The sequence below is a fragment of the Eschrichtius robustus genome, chromosome X, assembly GCF_028021215.1.
Source record: "Eschrichtius robustus isolate mEscRob2 chromosome X, mEscRob2.pri, whole genome shotgun sequence".
Taxonomy (NCBI): Eukaryota; Metazoa; Chordata; class Mammalia; order Artiodactyla; family Eschrichtiidae; genus Eschrichtius; species Eschrichtius robustus.
Genome location: NC_090845.1, coordinates 131,862,360 through 131,887,739, shown reverse-complemented (window position 1 = coordinate 131,887,739; position 25,380 = coordinate 131,862,360). Strand labels below are relative to the sequence as shown.

At 45.1% G+C, this 25,380-nt stretch overlaps 1 protein-coding gene across 2 annotated transcripts in view; it reads right to left on the bottom strand.

Annotated features, from left to right (window-relative positions):
• The window catches only part of MTM1 (myotubularin 1), a 104,314-nt gene that overhangs the window by 59,346 nt on the left and 19,588 nt on the right, over positions 1 to 25,380 (bottom strand). For both annotated transcript variants that reach the window (XM_068532983.1, XM_068532982.1), the window contains exons 2-5: positions 22,128 to 22,200; positions 19,439 to 19,511; positions 17,657 to 17,751; positions 1,527 to 1,637 (exon numbers count right to left, since the gene is read on the bottom strand). In XM_068532983.1, coding sequence (XP_068389084.1) covers positions 1,527 to 1,637; positions 17,657 to 17,751; positions 19,439 to 19,511; positions 22,128 to 22,190 — 342 coding nt within the window. In that variant the 5' untranslated portion in view covers positions 22,191 to 22,200. The remainder of the gene's footprint in view (positions 1 to 1,526; positions 1,638 to 17,656; positions 17,752 to 19,438; positions 19,512 to 22,127; positions 22,201 to 25,380) is intronic.

The following is a 25,380-nucleotide window of genomic DNA, read 5'->3' as shown; positions in this document are numbered from 1 at the left end:
GGAGCTTGGATTCAACCAAAAACAACAAAAACAAGCCAAGATGGGGAGTGAAGGAGAATTTCAGTTCAAGTCTCATCGTGACAAAATCCTTTGCTTTCTGATTGAGTGTACTAGTCTTGACCTTGTACAAACTGGAGACAAAAAAAGTATCATCTTCATAATCCAAACAAAAGTACAGGAGATGGGCTTCAAGAAATTACAGTGCACAAGACCAGGAAAAGGAGACTTGGGGTGGGATTCTGACTCCTGCATCAGCTCCTCGGGGACCCATAGGCAAGGAAGCCCGTTGAGCAAATGCCTCATTTCCCATCCACAGAATGAAGGACTCGGATTGGCCAGGGGTCAGCAAGTGTCAGCCCAGGTCAGTCTTGGTGTGGTCTTCAAGCTAAGATTGTTTTTTGTATTTTAAAAGGGTTGAGAAAAAACAAAACGCAAAGAAGAACATATGACAGAGATCTTGCTGGCCCACAAAGCCTAAAATATTTGCTTTCTGGCCCTTGGCAGGAAAAGTCTGCTGACCCCTGCACTAGATTGATGGTCAGATACTTGAAAGAGTCCCAGCCTCTGGGACCCAGCCTTCAGAGATTATCTGGGGATTTGGGGTAGAACCCAAAGCTTTACCTTTGTCAACCCGAAGAGGGCTTCCCAGGTTCCCTTCATGCATATTTAGCTGTGGGAACCACTGGGACAGATGACCTCCAAACCCCTTCTAGCTCTTTCTAGGACTGGGCACTGTAATCTTCCGATACAGAATATCTGAGAAGGAAGTTTTCTTGCAGGAAGGTTTATTCTGTCGTTTGCAAAATGATTATCTCACCGGATTTGGATTCCAACTTTGCCATCTGTTGGGTAATCTTAGCTAAGTTACCGAACTCTTCTTAGCCTCAGGCTCCCCATCTATACAATGGGGACACCACTGTCCATCTCAGAGGACTGCCCTGAGGATTTAATGCAAAGCCCCTAGTACCTGTTTGGACCGACAGAGATGCTCAATGAACAATTACTATTATAACTGGCTGAACGTTACTATCACTAAATCTCTGCTGTTCCCCATGCTGAAACATAACAGGAGGCCACCATCTCTGAACACCATCTAAGCAAAAGTGGGAGGGGCTGTGAGAGGTAAGAACACAGACTCTTCACAGAGGGAAAAATCTCCTGTATTTCTCCTTCCTGTTACGATGTGAAGGTGTCTGGCTGGAAACACATCACACGAAGGAACACCAGGAGCAGACTTGTGCAAAAACAAAAAAGTGTGAAATGTGATTTATGAACTTTTCTTCCTAGTCAGTCAAGCAAACCAACTGACCGGCTCGGGTTCTCACACTTAAGGACGACAGCAGGTCCCTTTCATAGGAACTCTTTCCCCAGGAGGTTCTGGAACGCTTGATCATGAAGGGAGAACCACACCAGGGCCTCAGATAAACAAGGGTCTTTGATTTTTCTTTTAAACCCACATTCACTTTTTACTTATCATTCAACGCTAACGTGCCTATTTTCCCGTAAGAAAGTACTGAATCTCTTACTTTACAAGTAATATCTAGCCCATAGGAATTCTCTCCTCTACTTGTGGCGCCTCCCATTTTTTCAATTCTTGAGATCACACCCAGAGGAACATCAAGTATTAGAGCAGAATCCTGTAATGGACAAAAAGACACAAGTCAATATTTCTGTCAGTACAATTAAAACATCAAAAACATATTTTTAAAAAACCCATGTGCTTTCAGGGCATTTTTACCTTGGCCCTTTTACCACCTTTTATGAGTAAAAACATGACAGCGATCACACATGAAAAAGCAAGCATGATAATAGTCAGTTATGCAACCAAAATCCATCCCCAAACGTGTGCCATTCTGCACTGCCTGCAGAATAAAGCCTGAACTCCTAGGTACACAACTCGAGGGCCCCGGGACACTGCTCCCAACCTGTCTCTGTGGGCTGCTGTCCCACAACGTTCTACGCTACAACTAAGTAGATGCCTTCACCAGTCTCCAAACACTTTGTCTACACTCAGGCCTAGGGGCTCTGTGCACGGTGTTCCCTTTGCCTAGGATGATCTGACTTTCCCAACTACTAACATTCTCCAACGACGCCCCGCTTCCCATTAGATCAGACAGAGTTGACCACTCCCTCCTCTGCAGTTCTGCAGCACTCGGTTCGGACTGGTGTTACACCACCTGCTTCAAGTCTCACTGCCGTGAACTTCCACATCCGCATTCCCTCACTGGAAGCCAAACATCGGGAAGCGGTGCCTATCTTAGTCATGGGTGCTCTTCCCAAAGGAGAAGGCCTGAGGGCATACAATGCTTCTCCATAGCTCCTTACCCAACGCTGGACGCAAGGGGTCCAGAGGGCTGCGGGCACGAAGGACGGAATAACGTCAGTAAAGTCGTACCGAGATCGTCACACCAAGACAACAGCAGCTGCTGTGTTCGGAATACATCATCTGTGCCGGGTACCACAAAAGGCCTTTGCGTGTATCGTCCTCACAACCATTCTGGACACAGGTGAAGTATTCCCATTTCCTGATGTTGCAACCAAAGCTTTAAAAAGCTTCGGTAACTGGCTTAGTAACTACAGGGAAGGGTTGAGATTCAAGCCAAGGTCTGGGAACACATATCAAAAGAACCATAAAAATGGTCCTACCCTTTGACTCCATAATTGCACTCCTAAGACCTTATCTTACAGCTGTGGAGCAACAGGAGGAAAAGCTACATGCGTGAAGATGCTCGATAGAGCCAGAGGTGGTCATTGGGGCGAAGAAAATTAGTCAGTCAACTTGATGGAATAAGCACGCAGCTACTAAAATAATTATGGTACATGGAAAAATAAGTTTAAGTGCAAAAAAGCAGCATACAAAATACACTGTGACGACAATAATGTAAAATATATATTCATATGGACAGAGACAGAAAGGGCTACACAAATTTTTTAAGCCAATATCTTCTTTAATGCTCTGTTAGATGACTTTGCTAACAAATATTTTAAAAGCTGCTTATTGAGTTTTTCTTCTTTAAAAGATGTCCTCTGGGGGGAATACAAATAAAGTTAATTTATTCTTTTACTTTAAATGCTTCTCTTTAAAACACAATACAACAAACTAAGCATCTCTTCACAAAATATAAATATAGCTCATGGGTGTTCTAGAAATTTAAAAAGTATAAGACTGTGGTGTATCCATGCCATGGGATACTGCTCAGCCACCAAAATGAATGAACTATGGATACCCGCAACGACCCGGAAGAATCTTAAGGGCATCATGCTGAGTGGATAAAGCCAATCTCAAAAGGTGCTGTATGGTTCCATTTATATCATTCTTGAAATGACGAAGTTTTAGAGCTGGAGAACACAGAAGTGGCTGCCGGGGCTGAACGGAAGGAGGGCGTGGCTATAAAGGGAGCATAAAGGCTACAAAGGGAGTTCTGTAGCAAGAGAAGAGTCGCATATTTTGACTGGTGGTGGTGGTGACATGAATTCACACATGGCAGCAGATGTCACTGAACGGTATGCAAAAACACGCCAAAAATGAGTGCATGCAAAAACTGGTGAAAGTCAAGTACAGAGTCTTAGTTAACTATACTGTGCCATTCAATGTCCTGGTTTTGACAAAGCAGTGCAGTGATTAGAGAAGCGGGGTGATGGGTACCCAGGAACTCTCTGAACTATTTTTCCAAGTTCTTGAGAGTACATAATTATTTCAAAATAAAGTTTAAAAAGTGTGAGAGTATGGCTATCGTGGTGAAGAGAAAAGAGCACAAACTCTAAAGTTGGACAAAATTGCTTCCAATCTGAGTTCTGACATTTATTAACTGGATGACTTTGGCAAGCTACTGTACCTCTCAGCCACATTTACCTGTAAAATAGGCATGATTAGAGATAATGGACTTAAAGTAACTGGCATGGTGCCCAGTACATGGTAGCTAGATAACAGTGCAAGTTATTATTATTATTATTATTATTATTATTATTATTATTATTATAGCAAAGACTATCTTAGTATGTGAAAGACATAACTGTGCTCTGCAAATATAGTGGATCAGTATGCTGTAGCAAGTAGTTACAGGGCTTTCTGTTTGTACCTATAAGGAGGTATCTTTTAGCTGGCGCCATGCGGTGAGACCCCTCACTCCATGACTGAATTCCAAATGCTTAGAGATTAAAGACACTACTTAGTAACCATCTACATATGTAGCTGAATATTATAATGTATTTACTTCTCAATATAATCTAGTTATTAAAAATATACTATCAAGGGACTTCCCTGGTGGTCCAATGGTTAAGAATCCACCTTCCAACGCAGGAGATGCAGGTTTGATCCCTGGTTCAATCCCTGGGTAAGATCCCACATGCTGCAGGGCAACTAAGCCTGCGTGCTGCAACTACTGAGCTCGCGTGCTCCAGAGCCCACATGCCACAACTAGAGAAGCCCGCAGGCCACAATGAAGACCCAGTGCAGACAAAATTAAAAAAAGAAAAAGATATTAAAAAAAATACTATCACAGGCTTCCCTGGTGGCACAGTGGTTAAGAATCTGCCTGCCAATGCAGGGGACACGGGTTCGAGTCCTGGTCCAGGAGGATCCCACATGCCGCGGAGCAACTAAGCCCGTGCGCCACAACTACTGAGCCTGAGCTCTAGAGCCCACGAGCCACAACTGCTGAGCCCGCATGCCGCAACTACTGAGGCCCGCACGCCTAGAGCCCGTGCTCTGCAACAAGAGAAGCCACCACAATAAGAAGCCCGCATACTGCAACGAAGAGCAGCCCCCGCTCGCCACAGCTAGAGAAAGCCCGCGTGCAGCAACGAAGACCCAATGCAGCCAAAAATAAATAAAAATAATAATAATAATAAAATACTATCAAGCAGTCTGTTACTATGCTTAGATTATATTGAAATTTACGAGTATCAATTCAACTGTACTCCTAAATATCAAACTTGTACCTAAAAATACATAGAGTAGACAATAAATGAAAGTCTGGTATCCTAACATCAAGATGGAAGCAAGAATGCAAATTTAAAAAGCAGAAGGATTAGAAGTGAGTGAGACCTTACTGTTCTTTGTCCCTGCAGCGAGAAAATTCCTATAGCTCTGATTACCCTGACCCAACACATACCAGAAAATGGGACACCGAGGAGAACCAGCCGGCTCCTGACCAAAGGCACCCAGAGTCTAATGAGGCTAACCTGCCACATTCTCCCCGAATGACAGGTTCAAGATCAGATAACCCAGCAAGCCCAACTGGAAGATCCAGGAATAGGAAAATTAGCTTTACTCTCTAGAAACCTGAGTCATCACTATCTAAGTATCATTAAATATTTAAGGATTGCCAAAGGTCCATTCTAACTCAAAATCTATTCCTCTGTACCTGTACGTATCTAAAATAGCTGAGAAGTAAATGTAACAGCTTAAAAGATGCAATCATTTGCCTTCTCTCTCGAGTGCATACTGAGTAACAGAAACTACTGGATGCTAGGGACCACGGAGAGAAATAAGATGTAGGTGCTGCCCTCACAGAGCTCAAGGCCCAGTCTGGGAAACGAGACACATGTACCCAAATAGCCACAATGCTAGGTTGTAAGTGCCAAGAGCCATTTAAAAAAATCCAGATGAAGTGGAACGGGAGGTCAGAGGGCAGGACGATTTCTTACTGATGGGGTCACAGGATGGCTCTGCTGTGATGGCAACGTTAAAGATGATCCTTAAAGGGTGGAATAACAGCAGCTGGAGACTGGCCTTCCAAAAACAGGTAACAGTGACAGTGGCTACACGTGTGGGAAGCATGGGAATTTTATTTTAAAAAAACAAAACCAAAACCAAATGGGCCAGGTTTAAGATCACGTGGCAAGGGAATCCCCTGGGGAGTACCCCAGGGCTTGAATCAGGGTGACTGGGATCTGGGAAACGTGTCCTGGGCGGAGGACTGCAATGACGTAATGCTGCCGTATGCACATGCATCCGGCAGCGCTGAGCGCTCCGCACCAGCACAGGGAGGGTCCACCCATTCCCTGCAGTCCTGGAAGCTAATGTTTCAGTGCAAGTGAGAGGATCACCAGGAGGATCTGAAAGTGGAGAGCGTCCGCGGTGGAAAGCAAAAGAAGGAGGTGAGCCATAGGGAAGAATCACAGAGGCAGGCCCAAGTGTCTGGGACAACGGTGGTCCCACCAACAGACATGAAGGGCATAGGAGGGGGTTTTGGAGAAAGATTAACATTGTGAATTTTAGACACACTGGGTTTGAGTGTCTAAACACACTGGGTTTGGAATCTAAAAAAAAAAAAAAAAAAAGAGGCTTCCCTGGTGGCGCAGTGGTTGAGAATCTGCCTGCCAATGCAGGGGACACGGGTTCGAGCCCTGGTCTGGGAGGATCCCACAGGCCGCGGAGCAACTGGGCCCGTGAGCCACAACTACTGAGCCTGCGCCTCTGGAGCCTGTGCTCCGCAACAAGCGAGGCCGCGATAGTGAGAGGCCTACGCGCCGCGATGAAGAGTGCCCCCACTTACCGCAACTGGAGAGAGCCCTAGCACAGAAACGAAGACCCAACATAGCAATCAATCAATCAATCAATCAATCTTAAAAAAACAATAAAAAAATTAAAAAAATAAACTAAAATAAAGCAGAGCAGCGACTAAGACCTCATGGAAAGAGCTGCACGCCTCCCTTTCTGCGCGGCTACTCAGGGACTTACCTCGAGGCCAGTACTCACGTTGAGTTTCCCTTTAGCTCTAGAGCGTGGCAGGATGAGCTCCACCCCGGCCATCGAAGCACCCGGCTTACCTAGAGAAAACTCATTTTCTTCCCAGAGCCATGCCTACAGTGGCTAGTGGCCTGTCAACAGCAGTCAATTTCAAGTAGCTTCAAGGCAGCATGAATGGAGCTTTCAAAATGGGAAAGCAAGGCTAGTTCCATCAGGCCCCCATTTCCACGGGCACACGCAGCATACATCCCTGTGCTTTCTAACAAGTCCAAAGAGACACTGGTTACCCAGTGGTTCCTTCCCTGAATCAACTCCTCGAAGCAGGGTGTTCTGCATCTAGTGAACTGCCTCAACCAAGGAAACCCCCAGCTAGGCCTCCGGGCCCGTGGCTCTTCAAAAGCCTGCAGTGTTACCCGAGGAACTGGGCTTTAGTTGCAGTCGGAACGCAAGCCGACATTCTCCTGGAGGCAGGGTGACTTCAGACAGGGGGTCCCAGATGGAATACGAAGCCGAGTGTTTTTCTCAGTGCAGCTCAGACTAGGGCAGTGAGTCAGACTTGCACGGCATGTTGGACCTGCTAGAACGGTGTTCGTGGACCTGTGGGAGTGCTGGGGAAATCAAGCTGTCCCAAGAAAGATTGCAGTCTGTTGCCCTACACTCGGCACACACAGAGTGGCTCCGAAGGGCTACGGGCCTGGATGTGGCTTAGCAGGCCCATGGGGGCCTGAGGGTACTCAGTGTTCTTGCAGGGAATAGGGTGCCCACGCGAGGCTCCTAGATGTCCTGCAAAGCGTACTGACGTTAAAATAATGCAGAGCAACGGCTACGGCCTCCTGGAAACTGCTGCACGCCTCCGCTTCTGCATGGCAATTCAGGGCCTTACCTCGAGACAACTGCTCACGCTGAGTGTCCCGTTAGCGACACAGCATGGTAGGATGCTGACTTTCTCCTCGAGCAGAGTGACTTCAGGTACGAGGTCCTCGAAGAATCCTAAGCAGAGTGTTTTCTCATGGCAGCTCAGACGGGGGCCATGACGAACACTTCCATGGCACGTCGCACTGGCTAGAAATGTGGTCCTGAGGCTGTTCCAGTGCTCTGGAAATGTAGCTCTCCTTAAGGAACGAGCAGTGTGTTGCCCATCACTCGGCATACACAGAGGGCCTCCGAGGGACCGACCTTTGGGCCTCGATGTTGCTCAGCAGGCCCACAGGGGTCTGGAGGTACTCACTGATCTTGGACGGAAAATGATGCACACCCGAGGGGCCTACGAGTCCTGGAAAGGGTACGTCCTTTAAAATAAAGCAGAACAGGGGCTTCCCTGGTGGCGCAGTGGTTGAGAATCTGCCTGCCAATGCAGGGGACACGGGTTCGAGCCCTGGTCTGGGAAGATCCCACGTGCCGCGGAGCAACTAGGCCCGTGAGCCACAACGACTGAGCCTGCGCGTCTGGAGCCTGTGCTCCGCAACGGGAGAGGCCGCGATGGTGAGAGGCCCGCGCACCGCGATGAAGAGTGGCCCCCGCTTGCCGCAACTAGAGAAAGCCCTCGCACAGAAACGAAGACCCAACACAGCCATAAATAAATAAATAAAAATTAAAAAAAAAAATGAATCCCTGCTCCTTGAAAAAAAAAATAGGAAAAAAAATAATAAAGTGAAAAAAAATAAAAATAAACACCCTGCGTTTGACTGGTAATCAAGTACAGATATCCAGGAGGCAGCTGGAAATGCAGAAGTGCAAGATCCCAAAGGCCCCTCAAACTCAAAATGCCCAGAACTAAGCACATGATGTTTCTGTCTCCAAACTACATCTTCCTATCTCAGTGGCTAGCACTCCATCCGTCCAGTGACAAAAGCTGGAAACCTACAAGTCATCCTTGACATTCCCTTTTCCACTAGGCTTAATCCAATCTCCATGTTTACTTCTTAAATCCATCTTGAATCTGTCCGCCTCTCTCCAATTCTACCAGCAACTTCTCTGGGCCACTGGAATAGACGCAGGGGTCTCTGCATCTACTTCTGCTCCCTTACAATCTGCCCACCGCACAGCAGTCCAGGTCGTCTTCTACAGAAGTAAATCTGATGCTACCATCCCTCTGCTTAAACCATTTCCAAAGCTTTTCATTGCTCAACTCTAAAAACCTAAATCCTTAACGGGGTCTACAAGGCCTAGGTCATCTGGCCACTACCCAACTCTCCTGCTCACCCCTTGCTGTTCTCCCAACCCCCAACCCAGCCACACCATCACTTTTTCATGCTCCCTTTGGTCCCAGCTCCTCTCCTGTGCTGTTCTCTCAGCTTACTGTCTCCGACCCAGTCCACGCCAAGCATCTAGGGAACTGCTATTCATTCTTCAGACCATGGGTCAAGCATCATTTTCTCAGGACAATTTCCCAGGCTCCTCAAACGACTGCCCTCCTGTGCCGCTCCCAGGCAACACTTAGCATAGCCTGTTGTTACACCCTGGTGTGATTATCTGATTCATGTCTGTCAGTCCCACCGGAACCTAAAGCTTCATGAGGGCGACACCGTGTCTGTTGTGCGTGCCACTCTATCCCAGTGCCTGGCATGGTGCTTGGCACACAGCAGGCTCTCAAATAGTGAATAAAGAATGAAAGGCCGGGTCTGGCGCTATAGAGTTGGAAAGCAACTGACAAGTGAGAAAGAAGAGGGTAAGGACAGGGGAAATAGACATTTAGCGGGTGGGAAGGAGAAATGAACTGCAATAAAGGCAAAAGGACGCATGGAGAAAAGGACAAAGAAAGCGGCAGTAAGCAGCAATACTGACTGATCACTGCAGAGAAGGTAAAGAGCTGAGAGTCTACCAAGGTCTACAGAACTGAGCAGCCAGAGAGGAGCTTTAACAGGGCGCATAAGCCAGGCCATGAGAGGTGACGGAGTTAACAGTCCGGAAGCAGAAGCAGCGTGTGTGCACTCATTTTTTAATGTTACCAGGTGTGATAGGTCAGATTTCTGAAGCTCATAGTTTACAGAAAGACTCATGAAAATCAATCTGTGAATACAGTGTTTTAGAGTATTTTTAGTTCAAAAAATTTTTTTTGCGCAAAGCATGAAACCTTTGTGTCCTCAGAAGTGTAATGTAGTGGTTTGGGGGAAATGGAGATGGAATAGGGAGAGGATAACCTTCATATTCTTTGTCTCTTTTCCACCTCTTTCCATGAGCCCCTTAGTATCTCCATTTCTTCTCTCAGAGGCACCACTGCCCTCCCAGTGCCTCACTTTTTTTTTGAATAATATTTTCTTTCCCACTTTTTTCCTTATCTGTTTTTCTCCCATTTTGTTTCAGGCCTTCTTCTATTTTTTTGTAAACATAATTTAATGTTATTTCCATTCCATATTTAGCTTGTATATATGTATACCTAATGAACGGTAGATTTTTGGTTGAATAATAATACATTTATGTAAACTTGGCATTTTATATTCAGCTCCTCTTAGCCTTAAAGCAATCCGAAAAAGTAGATACTGTATGTCTGTTTTATAGATGAGGAACTGAGTCTGAGAGAGAATAAGTAACTTGTGAAAGACCACATAGGTAATATATATATATCAAAACTCACGCTTCGTTTCCACAACATCACATTCCACTCTTAGAAGAAAAAAAAAAAAAAAAAAGAGGCTGAGGGCTTCCCTGGTGGCGCAGTGGTTAAGAACCGCCTGCCAGTGCAGGGGACACGGGTGAGAGCCCTGGTACGGGAAGATCCCATATGCTGCAGAGCAACTAAGCCCGTGCACCACAACTACCGAGCCTGCACTCTAGAGCCCGTGAGCCACAACTACTGAGCCCACGTGCCACAACCAGTGAAGCCCGCGCACCTAGAGCTCGTGCTCCGCAACAAGACAAGCTACCGCAATGAGAAGCCTGCGCACCGCAACGAAGAGTAGCCCCCGCTCGCCGCAACTAGAGAAAGCCCGCGCGCAGCAACAAAGACCCAACACAGACAAAACATAAATAATAAATAAATTAAAAAAAAAAAAGTCTAGCAAGGAAGGGGAAGAAAGAGGATGGTACTGTAGTATCAGGGTAGCAGGGATGCAAGAAGGTGTTTTAAAATAAAGAGACTTGAGCAGGTCTGCGGGCTGGGGAGCCAATGAAAATGACACACGTAAGACACAGAGTAACCGGTGGGGCACTAGGGCTCCAGAGGGACTCGAAGCAGAAAGGCTCGCTTTGTAAAAGAAGACATCTAGTTCCTTCCTCTGAGATGGCAGGGGAGGAGGAAAGGAATTTATGGGAGCTCAGCGAGGATGACGTTTAACTTTGCAACAAAGCAAGAGATGAGGTCTGCAAAGGAGCTCAGAGGGGTCTGTCACTGGTGTGGTGGGGAATGTGATGAGAAGTCGATCTGAGATGGAGAGAATTGCCAAAGCAGCCACGAGCCCCTTTCTGAGGTCTGAAAACCCGAACTTGTAGTGGAGCTAAATCATCACTTAAATCCACTGTGTGACTTTCAACAGGAGGGCTCAGTAGCGCACAGCCTCTCGAGCTTGGTGACTGGCAAATTGGGAATGGGTGGCAACAAGGGGCAAGGGGACCTGGGGTATCAGCAGGGACTGTTTTAACCTGAAGATCTCCGCCGTTTTGCAGCAGCAAAATAAAAGAGACGATTTAAGACTGAAATTTAAAAGAAAACCTAGAGTACAGATCCTACGTTCCCACTGACACTCCTACTTACAGACACTCTAGGATGTTTTATTATTATAGTCTTTTTAGCATTATTTCACCTCTTTTAAAATGAAAAAAGGTGCTAACTCCATTAGACGGAAGGAACTAAAAAAGGACAACGTTGAAAAGTTTCCAACGTACTTTTTTGAAAAGAAAAATACTATAGGAACCCTTTTTGTTCATGCTTGTGATAAAGTGGAAGGCAATACAGGTCTGCCACTCGTGTCAGATGCCAGCTCTTGGGTGGTACGGTACCTCGCACCTGCCCAATGCTCATTTCAGAACCAGATATTTGAGAGGCAGAAACGAGGGCCATCCATCCACCTTGATTCTCCAAGTCCTGTCTCCGCGCTGGTAAATCATCAAAAAGCAAGGTCAACAGACCCCATCATGCTAGTCACTCCCAGAAATACCTTTACCCAGTAAAAGTTAACATGTGTTCTGTCCTTAAAGAGAGTCTTGAATGGTATTCAAGAATCTTTAGGTAATACTCTGCCTAAAGAATGAAAGCACTACGGTCCTATCTCTTAGAGGAAACCCTAATGACAAATTTCTCCTTGAATTTAATCCAGGAAGAACGTACTGTTTCCGACTGTCAGATAATGAAAAGTGTACACACGACACGCTGCTCATCCCACCGGCAGTGCTAAGGGTTATCATCTGCTCATATGTGCATCTCCGGAACTCCATCCTATTTTTAAAGAGGGGTTTGTGGAATGACCGGGAGTGAGACCTAGGAACTTTCAGATGGTATCTACCACTGATGGGGAGGGGGGAAAGGATTTCTTCAGCTTGGGGGGTAGATCCACAGGTGTTTATGTTATTCTTTACAAACTTTCTATGTTAAATATTTCAAAACAAGTTTTTAAAAAGTGGGGGTGTGAATGGCAGAGATGGGTGGGGATGAATATGTATGAGTTCTAGTGGAGAAAACAGCCAGGGCAGAGAAGCGGAGGGCCGGTTTAGGGAACAGTGAGTAGGCCACCTGTGCCAGCATGCGGGGTGTACAGAGGAGAGAGGTGGGGAGGCGACTCAGGGCTGAGCTGCAGAGGACCAAGAACACTGAGGAATCTGAAATGAGGGAGGAAAGGAGCCACTGAGAGTTTCCAAGTGGGGGGCAGGGAGAATGTCTGTAAGAATGTCTGTGGGAGCCAGAGAGAACGCAGTGGGGAGAAGACGCCGGCAGGGATGGGACAATGAAGACTGCAGAGGAGAACGGAGGAGGGGGGAGGAGGTGACTCCACGGTGACTAGAAGAAGAGTAGCACCATCTAGAGAAGCAAGAACACCCAAAGAAGGAAGTGGCAGGGAGAAAAAGCAGGAGAGTTTTGGCTCGGCCGTGCACCTGGGATGCCAGGTGGAAAGTCAAGGGATCCCCAGCAGGTAGTGAGAAAGGAGAAGCTGGGGCCCGAAGAAAGGTCGGTGCTAGAAAACCGGGACCGGGCTGGGGGGATTAGGGAAGGGGCCGGGCGGCGGCTGCTTTGCCCGGCAGCTGCCGTCAGATGGGCTGAGTGCGTGGGCAAGAGCTCGGCAGGCTCTAAGGAGCTTTGCTGACACACAACGCTAACTGGAGAGAAGCGAGTGCAGCCGGGAAGTGGAGGAAGCCGTGGGGAGAATGAATAGAGAGAAGTGTGCTGAGGGCCCGGGAGCTGGAGAAGCTTCCACCAGGGAGTGGAAGGGGGAGTGAAAGCAGGAGCAAGAGGGGCACCGTCTCCACAGCCTCTGTTCTCGCCGGGGCTCCCAGCGACCTCCCCATGACCACCCTCCGGGGCCTCTGTTCCTTCTTTATCTCACTGACCCTTGCAACATTTCACTCCCTTGTCCACTGCCTTCCTTCTAGAGATTTCGCTCTTCTCCCCACTTCCACCAAAGCCTTGTCTTACAAGCCTGCCCTCCGCTCTGACTGCGGCTTCTTCCCCTCCCCGCCCCGGAGAGCCGGGCCCCCTGTGGCTCCCTCCGCAGCCGCATCTCTGTTGGCCGTTTGGTCCCCTCAGGTAACCCTGTGGCTAGACCCGGCTGTTACGGACACCCGTACGCTCATCACTTCAGCAGCTTCAGACTCGTGTTTCCAATGGCTCCTGAGCCATTTCCACTTCGCACTCGCGCAGCTGTAAGTCTGCACATTCAGACTTGTCCCCCGGGGGCTCAGCTCCAACCCACTCCTTCTCCTGTGATGTCTATTCCCACGAATGGGAGCGGCTGCAACCACTCAAGCCCAGAACCACAGGGGTGATCACTGCTGACTCCCAACTCCAAATGCCACCCAGATCCTCCTGCCTGGCTCGCGGCTGTTCCCTCCTTTCTACTGCAACGTGGGCTTGATTAGGACCTGCTCGCCTGGAAAACAGAGATGACTTCCTGGATGGTCTCCCCGCCTCCAGTCTCCCCCTCCCCCAATCTGTCACACACGCTGCGACCCGACTTCCCTTCCTGAAACGCATGTGTCGTTCCCCACGTCACACGCACACTGCTGAATGGTGACTGATGACATGCTAGAGGCTGGCTAGGCTTCCAGCTTCGTCTGCTCCCTTCCCCTCCACACTCCTGTTCCAGCACATGCCTCCGCCCCTGCCACAGTACACAGGCCCCTCCATAGCACTGGACCCGCAACGTGCAAAAGCGCCCTATAGAGCCTCCTCCCTCTCTCCCTCCTGTCCGGGAAATGGTCCCCCTTCTTCGAGACTTGGTTCGAACATCACCTCGTCTACAAGGCATTCTGTGACTCAGCATATAGCTAACCCGCCTCTCCCTTGTAACCTCATGGCACGATGCACCCGCCGTGGGCTCTGCCACAAGACACCACACCTGCTCGTCTCCATGTCGCGCACCCGGCACCGTGGCAGACTCACCCGGGTGCTCAGTGAGTGTCTCTGGGATAAGGATACGGCCGCATGAATGAACAAAGGGTTACTCTGTCTTCCTCACCCACCACAGCGCCTGAGCCCGAAGTATTCCTGCGAGGGAAACTGGAAGCGGTCTTGCCCCCGGGGAGTCCACAGATGACAGGGTATTACAGGCCTAAATAGCCCTACTGGAGTCACGAGATCGAACGCAAGCCAAACCCCTCAAGGTCAAAAGGCGGCTATGGGATTTCTCAAAGCCAAACGCAACGGTGGTGTTCGGGACCACCAGGTCTCGCCACTAGTGAAGGCCAGAGAGCGTGACAAATAAATACGGCTGAATTCCTTCCCTGCCAGGCGCCACGCTCCATCCTCGGCCTCACGGCTTGGCGGCGAACAGACACAAAGCATCCCCGGCCTCGGACGGACGGGAACGAGGCAAAGCAGTGACATATACAAAACAGGAGGCAGTGGCAAGTGCTCAGGAGAAACAAATAAACACGAAAGGGGGAGAGGAGGAGGGGGAGGGGTTTGGGACCTTTAGAGCCCGCGGGCAGGGGAGGTTTCCCAGCGGTAAGTGTGAACATGGGGACACGAACACAGAGAAGGAGTGAGGCCTTCGGCGGAAGCTGGCGAAGCCTCCAGGGAGGACGTGATTTTTGAGGTGGGTTCTGAGGGACGAGAGGGCATCCAGGCACAGTGAAAACAGCCCAGAAGGGCCTCAGGTGCTGGGAAGAGGGCCGGGGCTTTGTGCAGCTGGACAACAGCACGGGGAGAAGCGGTGTGAGTCGAGGCAAGGGAAGTCAGAAGGATTTTTCTGCCACACGAAGGAAAGTGGATTTTACGCTGCGGGCAATGCGGATCCAACAAGAGTTTTCAGACTGCGAAGTATGCTGCTCAGAGTGGAGGGGGGAGACCCCAAAGGACGCCCAGGGGAAGAAGGCCGCGTGACAGTCCAAAGACCACGGTGCGTCTACTGCCCGGGACATCGGGGGCAGGCAACCTGCCCCTGACACCTGACGAAACAGGACAGCTGACTCCCGAGGCAGGCCGTGCTCCCACTGCAGTGTTTACATACCTGAACCACACAGGTGTCCGCTTCAAAAGGCCAGTGAGATGGCGGCTCTTTGTCAAACACATGAGAGACATTCACATTTTGCAGCAGAATCCACAATTAATGTTCTTATTTAGGACTCTGAGATACACTATAGTGACTATGTTTTGAGGCTTCTGCATAACCACCCAAAGGGCTTGCTTTATATGACGTTTTCTGCCATTAGCTGCTTGTTTTTAAACTTGGACTAAACGATGTGGCCACTCGGTCAAAATATTTATGTAAAACTTGGTGGAAGAAGAAAAAGATTAGCAGTCGGTGTCAAATGGGCATTTTATTCACCCACTCCGCGCTAATCCCCGGCCTCTGGAGTGCCGTATGAAAACGAAATAAATAAAGCTGGCCAAGTGCTCGCCCAATTACAAAAGTAATGTATGCTCACGCCAAGTGGGAGGAGGAAAACAAAAGCATACATAATTCCACCGTCCAACTATCGCAAGTACTAAACCTTTTGGTGTATTTCTTTCTGGTCTCTTTTCGACAGATAGTTTTTGTTTGGTTTCCACAGTTGAGATCACAGAACAGACACAATCTTGTCACGGCACCGCAGTTTAAATAATTTCCCCAGTTCATCACCAGTGACAGCACGAAATGGAACCGGGCATGTGTGGCTGGTCAACAACTTGCTCTAATTCGATTTTTGACGATTCTCGCATATATTAGCATAAAATCTCTCAGTGTGTCCCAATTTGACACTTGGAAGCTGTACAGAATGAGTCTCACTTTGGCTGGCCATATTATATTGTACAGTACAGTATAGTATAATATAATATTATATAATGTTATATTATACTTTTGTTAGTTCAGCCTACAGGTATGTTAACTTTTTAACCAATCCCATCCAACTACTGGATCAAATAAGCTTGAGCCCCTGTAAAGACAGACCTCTTCCATCCTTCACCAATACAACTGGTTTTTATGAAGTAAATGTTATCTACACTAAATTTTACATTAGCAGTTTCACTCCAATATCTTAGCCGATTAAGACTACTTCAAACCCCTTCCCCTTCCCTTTAACCCCCTTCCAAGTTAAAGGCTTGATACCAGTTACACAGTCTGTCAATAATACTCCCAACGGGTTTCTTTCTTTCCTGGGTACGTAACCATCTGTTCAAATGATAAATTCTACAATTGTTGCCAACTGTTGCCAATGGTTGACATCCAGCTCACCGTTCTGTTAATTTCCAGAATCTTCTTTCACATTCTGGAAAACTAAAACATTTGTTCAGCTCCAGTCTTGCTTAGAAGCCTGAAGAGAGTCACATAAATAAAATGCCCAATCTCAGGACCATGGGGGTCTAGGAACACTACAGAAGTGGGCTCCCACAGCTAAGGCAATAAAAGTAATAAACAGCATTTTTCAGAATTTGGACACAAAGATGAACATAATTTTTTAAAAATCAAAAGGTGCAAACTAATCTAGATTAGAACTGTCCTGAAGAAACTCTGAGGCAAAAGCAGTAAAACAAAAGCTAGATTCCCCCAACACTCTCAACATCTCCTGCGTTTAAGCTGATGTTGGGCTCCTCTTCCACGTGCCCCGGACCTATTTATCCCTCCTCGGTCCAGCCCATCAAAATACAGCTGCCCCTTCAGGCTGGCCTGGGCAACGGCAACCCACCACATCCACCACAGGCCCTTCTGGGACAGCCTCAGCAGCTGTTCATTCATTCTTTCCCTTCTGGAGCATCTCGTCTCCATCACATTGTTCCATCAACGGAACATTCCTTGAAATACCACGGCAAACATCTTATGGCCGTGGAATGAAAAGGTAGAGTAGCACTAAGCCACGCCATAGTCATCCTAGTTCTAAACTGCTACCTGGTGTTCTGTAATTGAACACTTGGAAAGTTCTAGAGCAGTGGGCCTTAACAAGGGATTCACATCAGATTCACACAGATCAGCACCCTCATCTGTGGTGTTTTAAAAAATGACCGCTGTGCCTGGACCACAAGCCTGAACATTCGGATGCAGTACATCATGGCATCTGTAGTGGCTGCTAAGCACCGCAAGTGGTTCTCATCGGTGCTTCTGGTAAAGAACCACTGTTCTACACCTAACTAACTTCTCCAAACTAGCAAATGGGTACAGTTACAAAACTCCCCTCCCCAGATCATCAAGGACAAAACTTATTTTAATTCACTCTATTCCTACATATACAGGTGTTAGTGTGAAATGAGCTTTTGCATAAGCCAAAAATTAAGAGTTGAGAAGCAAATATACCCCCACGTTAATCTGATCCACAGTCAATCTTGCAAGGTAGAAGAGAAACAGTTTAGCATTATCTTTAACAGTTAGGGTCATCTTTATGGTCTTAGATTCTACTTACCATTTCCAAACTTCTTAAATAAAGACGATAATTTGTGATGTAAACTCTTCCCTTAATGGGGCCATTGAAAGGACATATGTAAATAACTTCTTTGTCTATTAAGATAAAAAAAGTACCCTAAAATAATGGAAATATATACCAAGATACACAACAAATGGCACTAATTTAATATAAACTATTTGGCTAAGAATAACTACAATTTGAAAAAAAGGTCACTGAAAAGGCCTAAAGCAAGCACTGGCAATGCTTCTACATTACCATGCTAGGTCGAATGGGGCTGCCACTACCTAGGGACAAGGTGATAACAGCTGGAGAGCAGAAGTGAAAGAGGGTACTGACACTGCTACCCTCAGGTGGTTGTCAAGGTAACTCGTGAACTGCAGACTTCAACCAGAGGATGGCAATTCATGTAGGACAGTCTCACGGACTCACCACCAGATCGGCTTTGAGGTCTGCCAAACCTCTAATCACACAAAACATCATGATGTTTTTAATAAATGAACGTCAGCAGTAGAAATGTTTAGATAGTCTATTCTTTCTCTTTTAATAGGCCAGAGAAGAGTGGAGCTAGATTCATTTCACATATTAAGTAAGATGAAACAGATGGCCAAGAAATTAGTACATCTTTGGTAGAATCAAACAAAAGGAGAAACTAAATCAGGAGAGTTGAGTTGTTATAATAAAATATATCTTTGTCTTATCTTTCAAGGATGTCCTTGAATGTGTTAATGGCATTTGTTTATTTGTTTATTTATCTATCTATTTATTCATAGTAATTTTGAAATCCCTTTCCCCTCAGGTGCTAAATGAAGAATACCCAGTAAGGCTACTTCATGCTCATTCAGTCAGTTACTACCCTCAGTGAAGGTTCTGGCACTGATACAGAGCACCAAAACTTTATATATGAAGACCATCAAAAGTAAGCTATCCTCTTTGTTCTTATCCAGAAACCGGGATGGACACACGCCACCAGTTTCCTTTTCAAGACTAGGATCACGTGTGCAAGTCCGTGGACATGGAATAGCTTCTCATGGTGCATGGCTAACTCATTCACACAGGTACCACGTCTATGACCTTAATCTGATTAGCACCATGCTTTCGGCCATTTAAGCTAAGCAACCCAGATCTTAGTCAATAAAACGAAAGGTTCTCTGAAACAATGGTAACTGTATCATCACCAAATGGGAATCTGAGAGGGGGGCGTCGACTCTAATAAAAAATGTGAATGCCCACAACATGAGCACTTTGCTTAGAAGCTGTCAGGTGCTTCTGGATTCTTAAGCCAGAACGATCTAGTCTTTCCAAAGTAGATACCTTCCTCGTAATCTGAATTTATAATTAAGAAAGTAAGTCAACAATCAGAATGTTACATCAACATAACTAACTTCGGCTATCTGGCAAATGAAAGGTATTTTAAACCACTGTGGTCTCCTATATTTCAAAGAAGAGAATACTTGGACTTTAAGCCTCCAAGTTGAGGCATTTTAAAGCATACATCATAGACTGGAAAACCTTAATACCATTTTGTTCTTATCACCTCAAACCATAAGAGCTTATAGCTCCAATAAGAGACTTTCGAGAGATAATCCACATTTTTTTTCCAAAATAGTTCTGTCTTTGGTACAGAGAAGAAAAATATCACTATCCTGGAGAGCATGAAGCTCTTGAGAGAACTCTTTGATCAAGAAATGTAACTTCTAAAGAGTCAGTGGGATTGAAGCCACTTGATCCTGCTGGACCTCTCATCAATGTACAAAAATCCTAACTTCACAGGCTCCTTACCAGTGATGCGGGTTTCTCCTGGAAGTCGAGGAAGAGCCTCACCGATATCCCGATTAACTCCATCCCTAGAAGTCTGGAAACAAAATGGTGCCATCAGGAGTAATGACATTACATTTGCACAGGATTTTAAGCAACCAAACAGAAATATCGTTTTCAAAGAAACAAATTAGAGAAATAGTGACCATTATAGAAAATTGGCACAGAAAATCAAAACGACTAAAGAATACAACTTCGCATTCAACATTCATTAGCTGTGTTAACTTTCAGTCTGTAAATAACATTAGCACGCTTTTCAATGATATTAATTAAACACCCCTTCAAGCACTTCACAGTTAACAGTGTTCAGGAAAGTGATAAAAAGTAAATATTAAGTGTATTCTATAGATACACATATACTGTGGCAGCTTTTTTTTTCATATTAAATATTTAGTCCTATTTTGTTGAGAGAAGGAATGAAAACTTGATTTCAATGGGGCCTTAACTGAGCAACAGTAATTACAGCATCTTCTCACGACGCCAGAAAATAACAGTCACTACACACTGGGTTTCCTATTTTATTAAGATCTTTCTTCATGTAGGTGACAAGATAAGAGGACGGGGTGGCCTGTCATTGAACTTTTGAGCCAACAGGGGCCTTGGGAACCATCTACACACAAATTCTTCATGTGACTTTACTACGTCTCTAGGCCTCCTGGCTTTACAGGTATCCCCATGCATGGTCCTCATTCAATCACCGCAGCCGCTCTGCCAGGCAGGCAAAGTATTAGCCACTAAAAGTGAAGGCGAGTTCTGAGAGGCTCATTTGCCATGTGACTTGGATGCCTGGGAAAGGAGTCTTTCAATCTATTCAGCCGCCCCAGCAGATCAGTGGCAGGCACATCACTAACATCTGTTTGGGCAAAAGGTTTTTTCATTGCTGTTTTTCATTCATTTTTTTCTAGTTGTTTTCCAAAGTCACGCTGCAATTATTTCATGTACGAAGCTAGTAATCCTTGCCTCAAAGGAGTTTCGTGAATATTAAGTGAAACAAACTGCACAAGCACACTTCTGAGAATTACCAAGGGCTATGCAAATGTAAAGTATTCTGAAACAAGAGAAATGCGGCTTGTGTATTTAGGTGAGGGATAAGCTGTCAAAGAGGGGGGGGCTCTGCTGGATTTTTAATGGTTTTAGTCTTTTTATTCAGGTACAAAATGAAAATTCCTAGCTAATTTTCAGTATGTTTTAGTGCTTGTAAGCTAAGCATTTCATAAATCGGAGGGTAAGGCAAACTGTTCCCAGCCAGGAATGCCTTCTTCAATGAGGAGCAAAAACCACACGTTTTATATAAACGATAAGACTGGAAAGAAATTATCATCCTCCTTTAACACTGCCTCAAACTAAAAACAAGTATAACGAGCAAATTTAATATTCATACAGCCTTTAAATACCACAGCTCTGGGTCAGGAGAAGAAAGCGTAATTCAGCCACAACATAAGGGAAACAAATGTCTGATTAACACAGGAAAACATGGGATTAACAGAAGATGTACTTTCACAGTAGAGTAACGTTACACAAGGACTTACAATTACCTTCTTGAAGTTACTCTTGTGTTTAGAACTGATCCTTGTACCATAACAATACTAAAATACAATAAAGACTTTTATAATTTGGGGATGAAAAGGTCCTTACAAACATGACACCAAAAGCAGAAAATGTAAGAAAAGACTGATGATGTGGTTACATAAAAATTTAAAACTCTGTATTTCAAAATCCAAACACCATAAATAAAAGGCTAACAGTAAACTAGGAAAAAGTCTTATATGTTATTATATGTATTATAAAGAATAATACATATTATAAAGAGTTGATCGTCATAATTTATAAAGAATGCTTATAAATCAACAGAAAAGGATCCCCCAAACACCCCAAAACACAAATAGGCAAAGGACACAGACAGCCACTTCACAAAAGAATTACAAATGGACAAGAAACACACCTTTAAAAAAAAACCAAAAAAAAAAAAAGGTACCCTTGTTAGTACTCAAGGAAATACAAATTAAAAGACACTAGTTGGCTCCCCTTCTGATTGCTTGGGTATCTCTCTACACTGCTTGTGGATGTGTAAATGAACCTCTCTGGTGGATAGTCGGTAATCTGTATCAAAAGCCTTAAAGGGCCATGAATAAAGCTTATTTAAAATTCCTTCTTTCCAATAGTTGTTCCAGTATCTCCCTCTAATTACGCAATTTCTCCTTGACACCTGGAACCATTTTCTGTTAATGTTGTATTTGTTTTGGTCCTATAACTCTTTTATCCTCATAATTAGAAAACAACACCAATATTTAGGAAGGTGTTAACAGCCTGTTCAGCGGGCCCTGGCTTCCAATCTCTCCTTCAGAAAGCTTTCAGGGGCAAGAGATTGCCTAGTATCTTAAATGAAACACTGGAAGTAGTTCACAAGTCAGAGGTTCTCAAAAATGAAGTTATGTGAAAGGATTTACAAACAAAACTCACTGAACACACATAAGGTAATCAGTCTTTTACTGAACAAGGTGGGTTAATAAAACCACATGTACCACAGAATTTACATTATGTGAATAAATAATGAAATTAATAATTCAAGAAACCCAGAATGAGCACCTAATATTCAAATACGAAAGGAGAAATGAGAGAAAGAGGTACAGATAAATCTGAAAACTCAACTTACCCTCTTAATAGACTCATTCTCCAAGGAGTGTGAATTATATTTAGAAGTCGGTGCAGAGGCCATACTGGAAACTCTACCAAGAAAGACAACATTCAATATCAACGGAATTGTATGCAATTTCAAACATATTGCAATTGAGAACAAACAGGAGTACGCTTGACAGGCCCTACTTCCCTCGTAGTCTCCGGTGGGAATGAGACACACGAAGGATCAACCACAACGCAGCTCATGGGAAAGAGCTCCGATGAAGGTGCAGGGAACCGTGGAGGAACAGAGAAGGGGGAGCTCAGCAGAAGACACCACACATGTTCCCGGAATTTTTATTCCTAGCCTTCAAACTGTCATGGGAGAAAACTTAATGTTTACTAATTGTGCAACAGGCTTCAAATCTCCACATTTCTTAATTTTTAAAGACAGTTAAGAGGCAGCCAGGCAGAGTGATAAAAAGGGGAGACTGCTGAACTCACACTTCTTTCCCCTTTAATAATTCTGTTTTCTCTAAATTAAGGCAAGTTAAAGTGGCATGGATTTGATGGAAATCAAATTAGTAAGATTTGATTTAATCAGCATTTTCTAGGGAAAGTATATACTTCACTTAAATAAGGCATATTCATCACAATTCAGACATAAATGAAACCATCATATTCAGAATACATACAATACCTTGGTAACCCAGGGGTTTATTTAGACTTTTGAAGATGATAGCAACAACAGGAAACTAAGTAGTGCTTTGGTTAGTTTATTTATCAAAGTTAATGACACAGAGAGATACATATGAAGTCACTGGTGGTTAAACCATATCCAATTCAGCAAGGTGATTGTGGATATTTATAGGATCTTTTTTGCCAGGCTCATTAAAAGACCAACCACTCACTAACAAAATCTGGCATGGAGAACATTACCACCCCTTGGCACAAAACCTAGTGATTTGATAGCTGTGCACTGCTGCTCAGTGTCCTTAAGTAAGGCCTGAGAGGTGACAAAAGATGCAGATGAGGGTACCCATCAGGACAAAGAGGCAGCAAGACGGCCAGGTGAGAACAATCTTACAAGATAATAAGCACCACCAGGCTTCCTCCACCAGAGCTCAGCTCTCCAAGGGCAAGGCTGGGGGTCCATTTGGGTCACGGCAATCTCCTGGCACACGATGACACTCATAACTACTCGATGAACGAATGACTGATTATGTGCAAAACACACACTATTGTGAAACATGATGATGCTCTGAGCTTGTGTATCAGTTCACCAAATCCCAGAACACTGGCACTAGGAAACTACTGCAGACGCTTCAACATGAACACTTAGGGCAGAATAAAATACTTCTTTATAGAAAGGAACACTAAACTTAAAAGACCTGAAACTATTAAGAGGTAGCACGACCTAAAACTAGAAATAACTTTTTAAAAACGATTAATGAATAACTCTAGAATGAATTAAATGCAGACAAAATAGTTCAGACAATATAGCCTTGAAAAACCTCTCTAATCGTAAATTCAAATCCCGTCAAAATAACCCATTATTCTCTGAGACAGCAGAACGGATGACGTGGACTGGATAGAGCAAGTCAGATGTTTCTGCCCTGAAATTATTCTACTGACTAAACAATATTACATATTTGGGGGATTTTCATCAGGAGTGGATATAAAATTACTTTTAGTAATCAGATGCTATAATATTTAAAACATTTTTATCATATAAGTCAACGTCTTCAAACACATGTTAAATTATTACCGTCAAGTCAACGTAAGACATTTCAAATGCCGGGTTACGTAATCAACTCGGTCTTCACGGTCCTGTTTATAAACCATAAAGGAAAGATGAGTCTTCCTGTTTTCATCAATCCTCATTTAAAAACTTCAATTTAAAATGAACTAAATAGGGACTTCCCTGGTGGTCCAGTGGCTAGGCCTCCGTGCTCCCAATACAGGCGGCCTGGGTTCAATCCCTGGTCAGGGAACCAGAGCCCGCATGCCACAACTAAGAGTTCACATGCTGCAATTAAAGATCCCGCACACCGCAACTAAGACCTGGCGCAGCCAAATAAATAAATATTTAAAAAAAAACTAATAACGTGAACTAAATATAACAGAGGGAAGTCCTCCTTTTTCCCTTATTTTTAACTATCTGACTGAGCTATAACTCACATACTATATAACACACCCCTTTCAAGTGAACAATTGAACAGTTTTAAGTATATCTGCAGAATTGCACAACCATCACCACAATCGGTTTTAGAACATTTTCATCACTTCCCCCGAAAAACCCCATACCCATTAGTAGTCACTTATCACTCCCCATTCCCCCAGCCCCTATCACATATTTGCTTTCTATCTCTATAGATTCGACCATTCTGGACATTTCATATAAACAGAATCAAATAATATGCAGTCTTTATGTCTAAAGCCCTCATTTTTAGAGTTACCCTAGAAAATGCTACTATTAAAAGCTGGATTGAGTACAAAGCTGAGAAATCCAAGGGTCCGGGTAACATGGGTTAGTTCCATGATGAGGTCTGCTTTCAAATGTCATCAGTGAGCCTTTCTTTGTTGAAAGGTTGCAACAGACCCTTGAAATGTACAGGAGCTGGAGCAGCCTGACACTGAACAGCACAGGTACTGAGCCGACCTTGGGTAGATTATTTCACTTCTCTGGGCTTCAGTTGCTATTATCTCTATCTTACTACAGCATAGTTGGGCCAAATGAAGTAATACACATGAAGGGCTTAGAACAGTACACAGATATATTTGCTGACAAATTATTAGCGTCCTTTTCAACAATGAAAGGATAATAACTGAATGCTGACGCCACAACCAATTCTTCTACAAATTAGGTCTGACCCTAGAAATACTAGGAAGAAAGTTAATTACCACAGGGATAGTGCGTGGCCAGTGGTGATCTAGCTATAAAGCTTCTCTTGAAAAAGTACATGGAGGGACTTCCTTGGTGGCACAGTGGTTAAGAATCCGCCTGCCAATGCAAGGGGACAGGGGTTCGATCCCTGGCCCGGGAAGATCCCACATACTGCGGAGCAACTAAGCCCGTGCGCCACAGCTACTGAAGTCTGTGCTTCAAGAGCCCACGAGCCACAACTACTGAGCCCGTGTGCCACAACTACTGAAGCCCACACACTAGAACCCGTGCTCTGCAACAAGAGAAGCCACCGCAATGAGAAATCTGCACACCACAATAGAGTAGCCCCCGCTCGCCACAACTAGAGAAAGCCCGCGCGCAGCAACAAGGACCCAACGCAGCC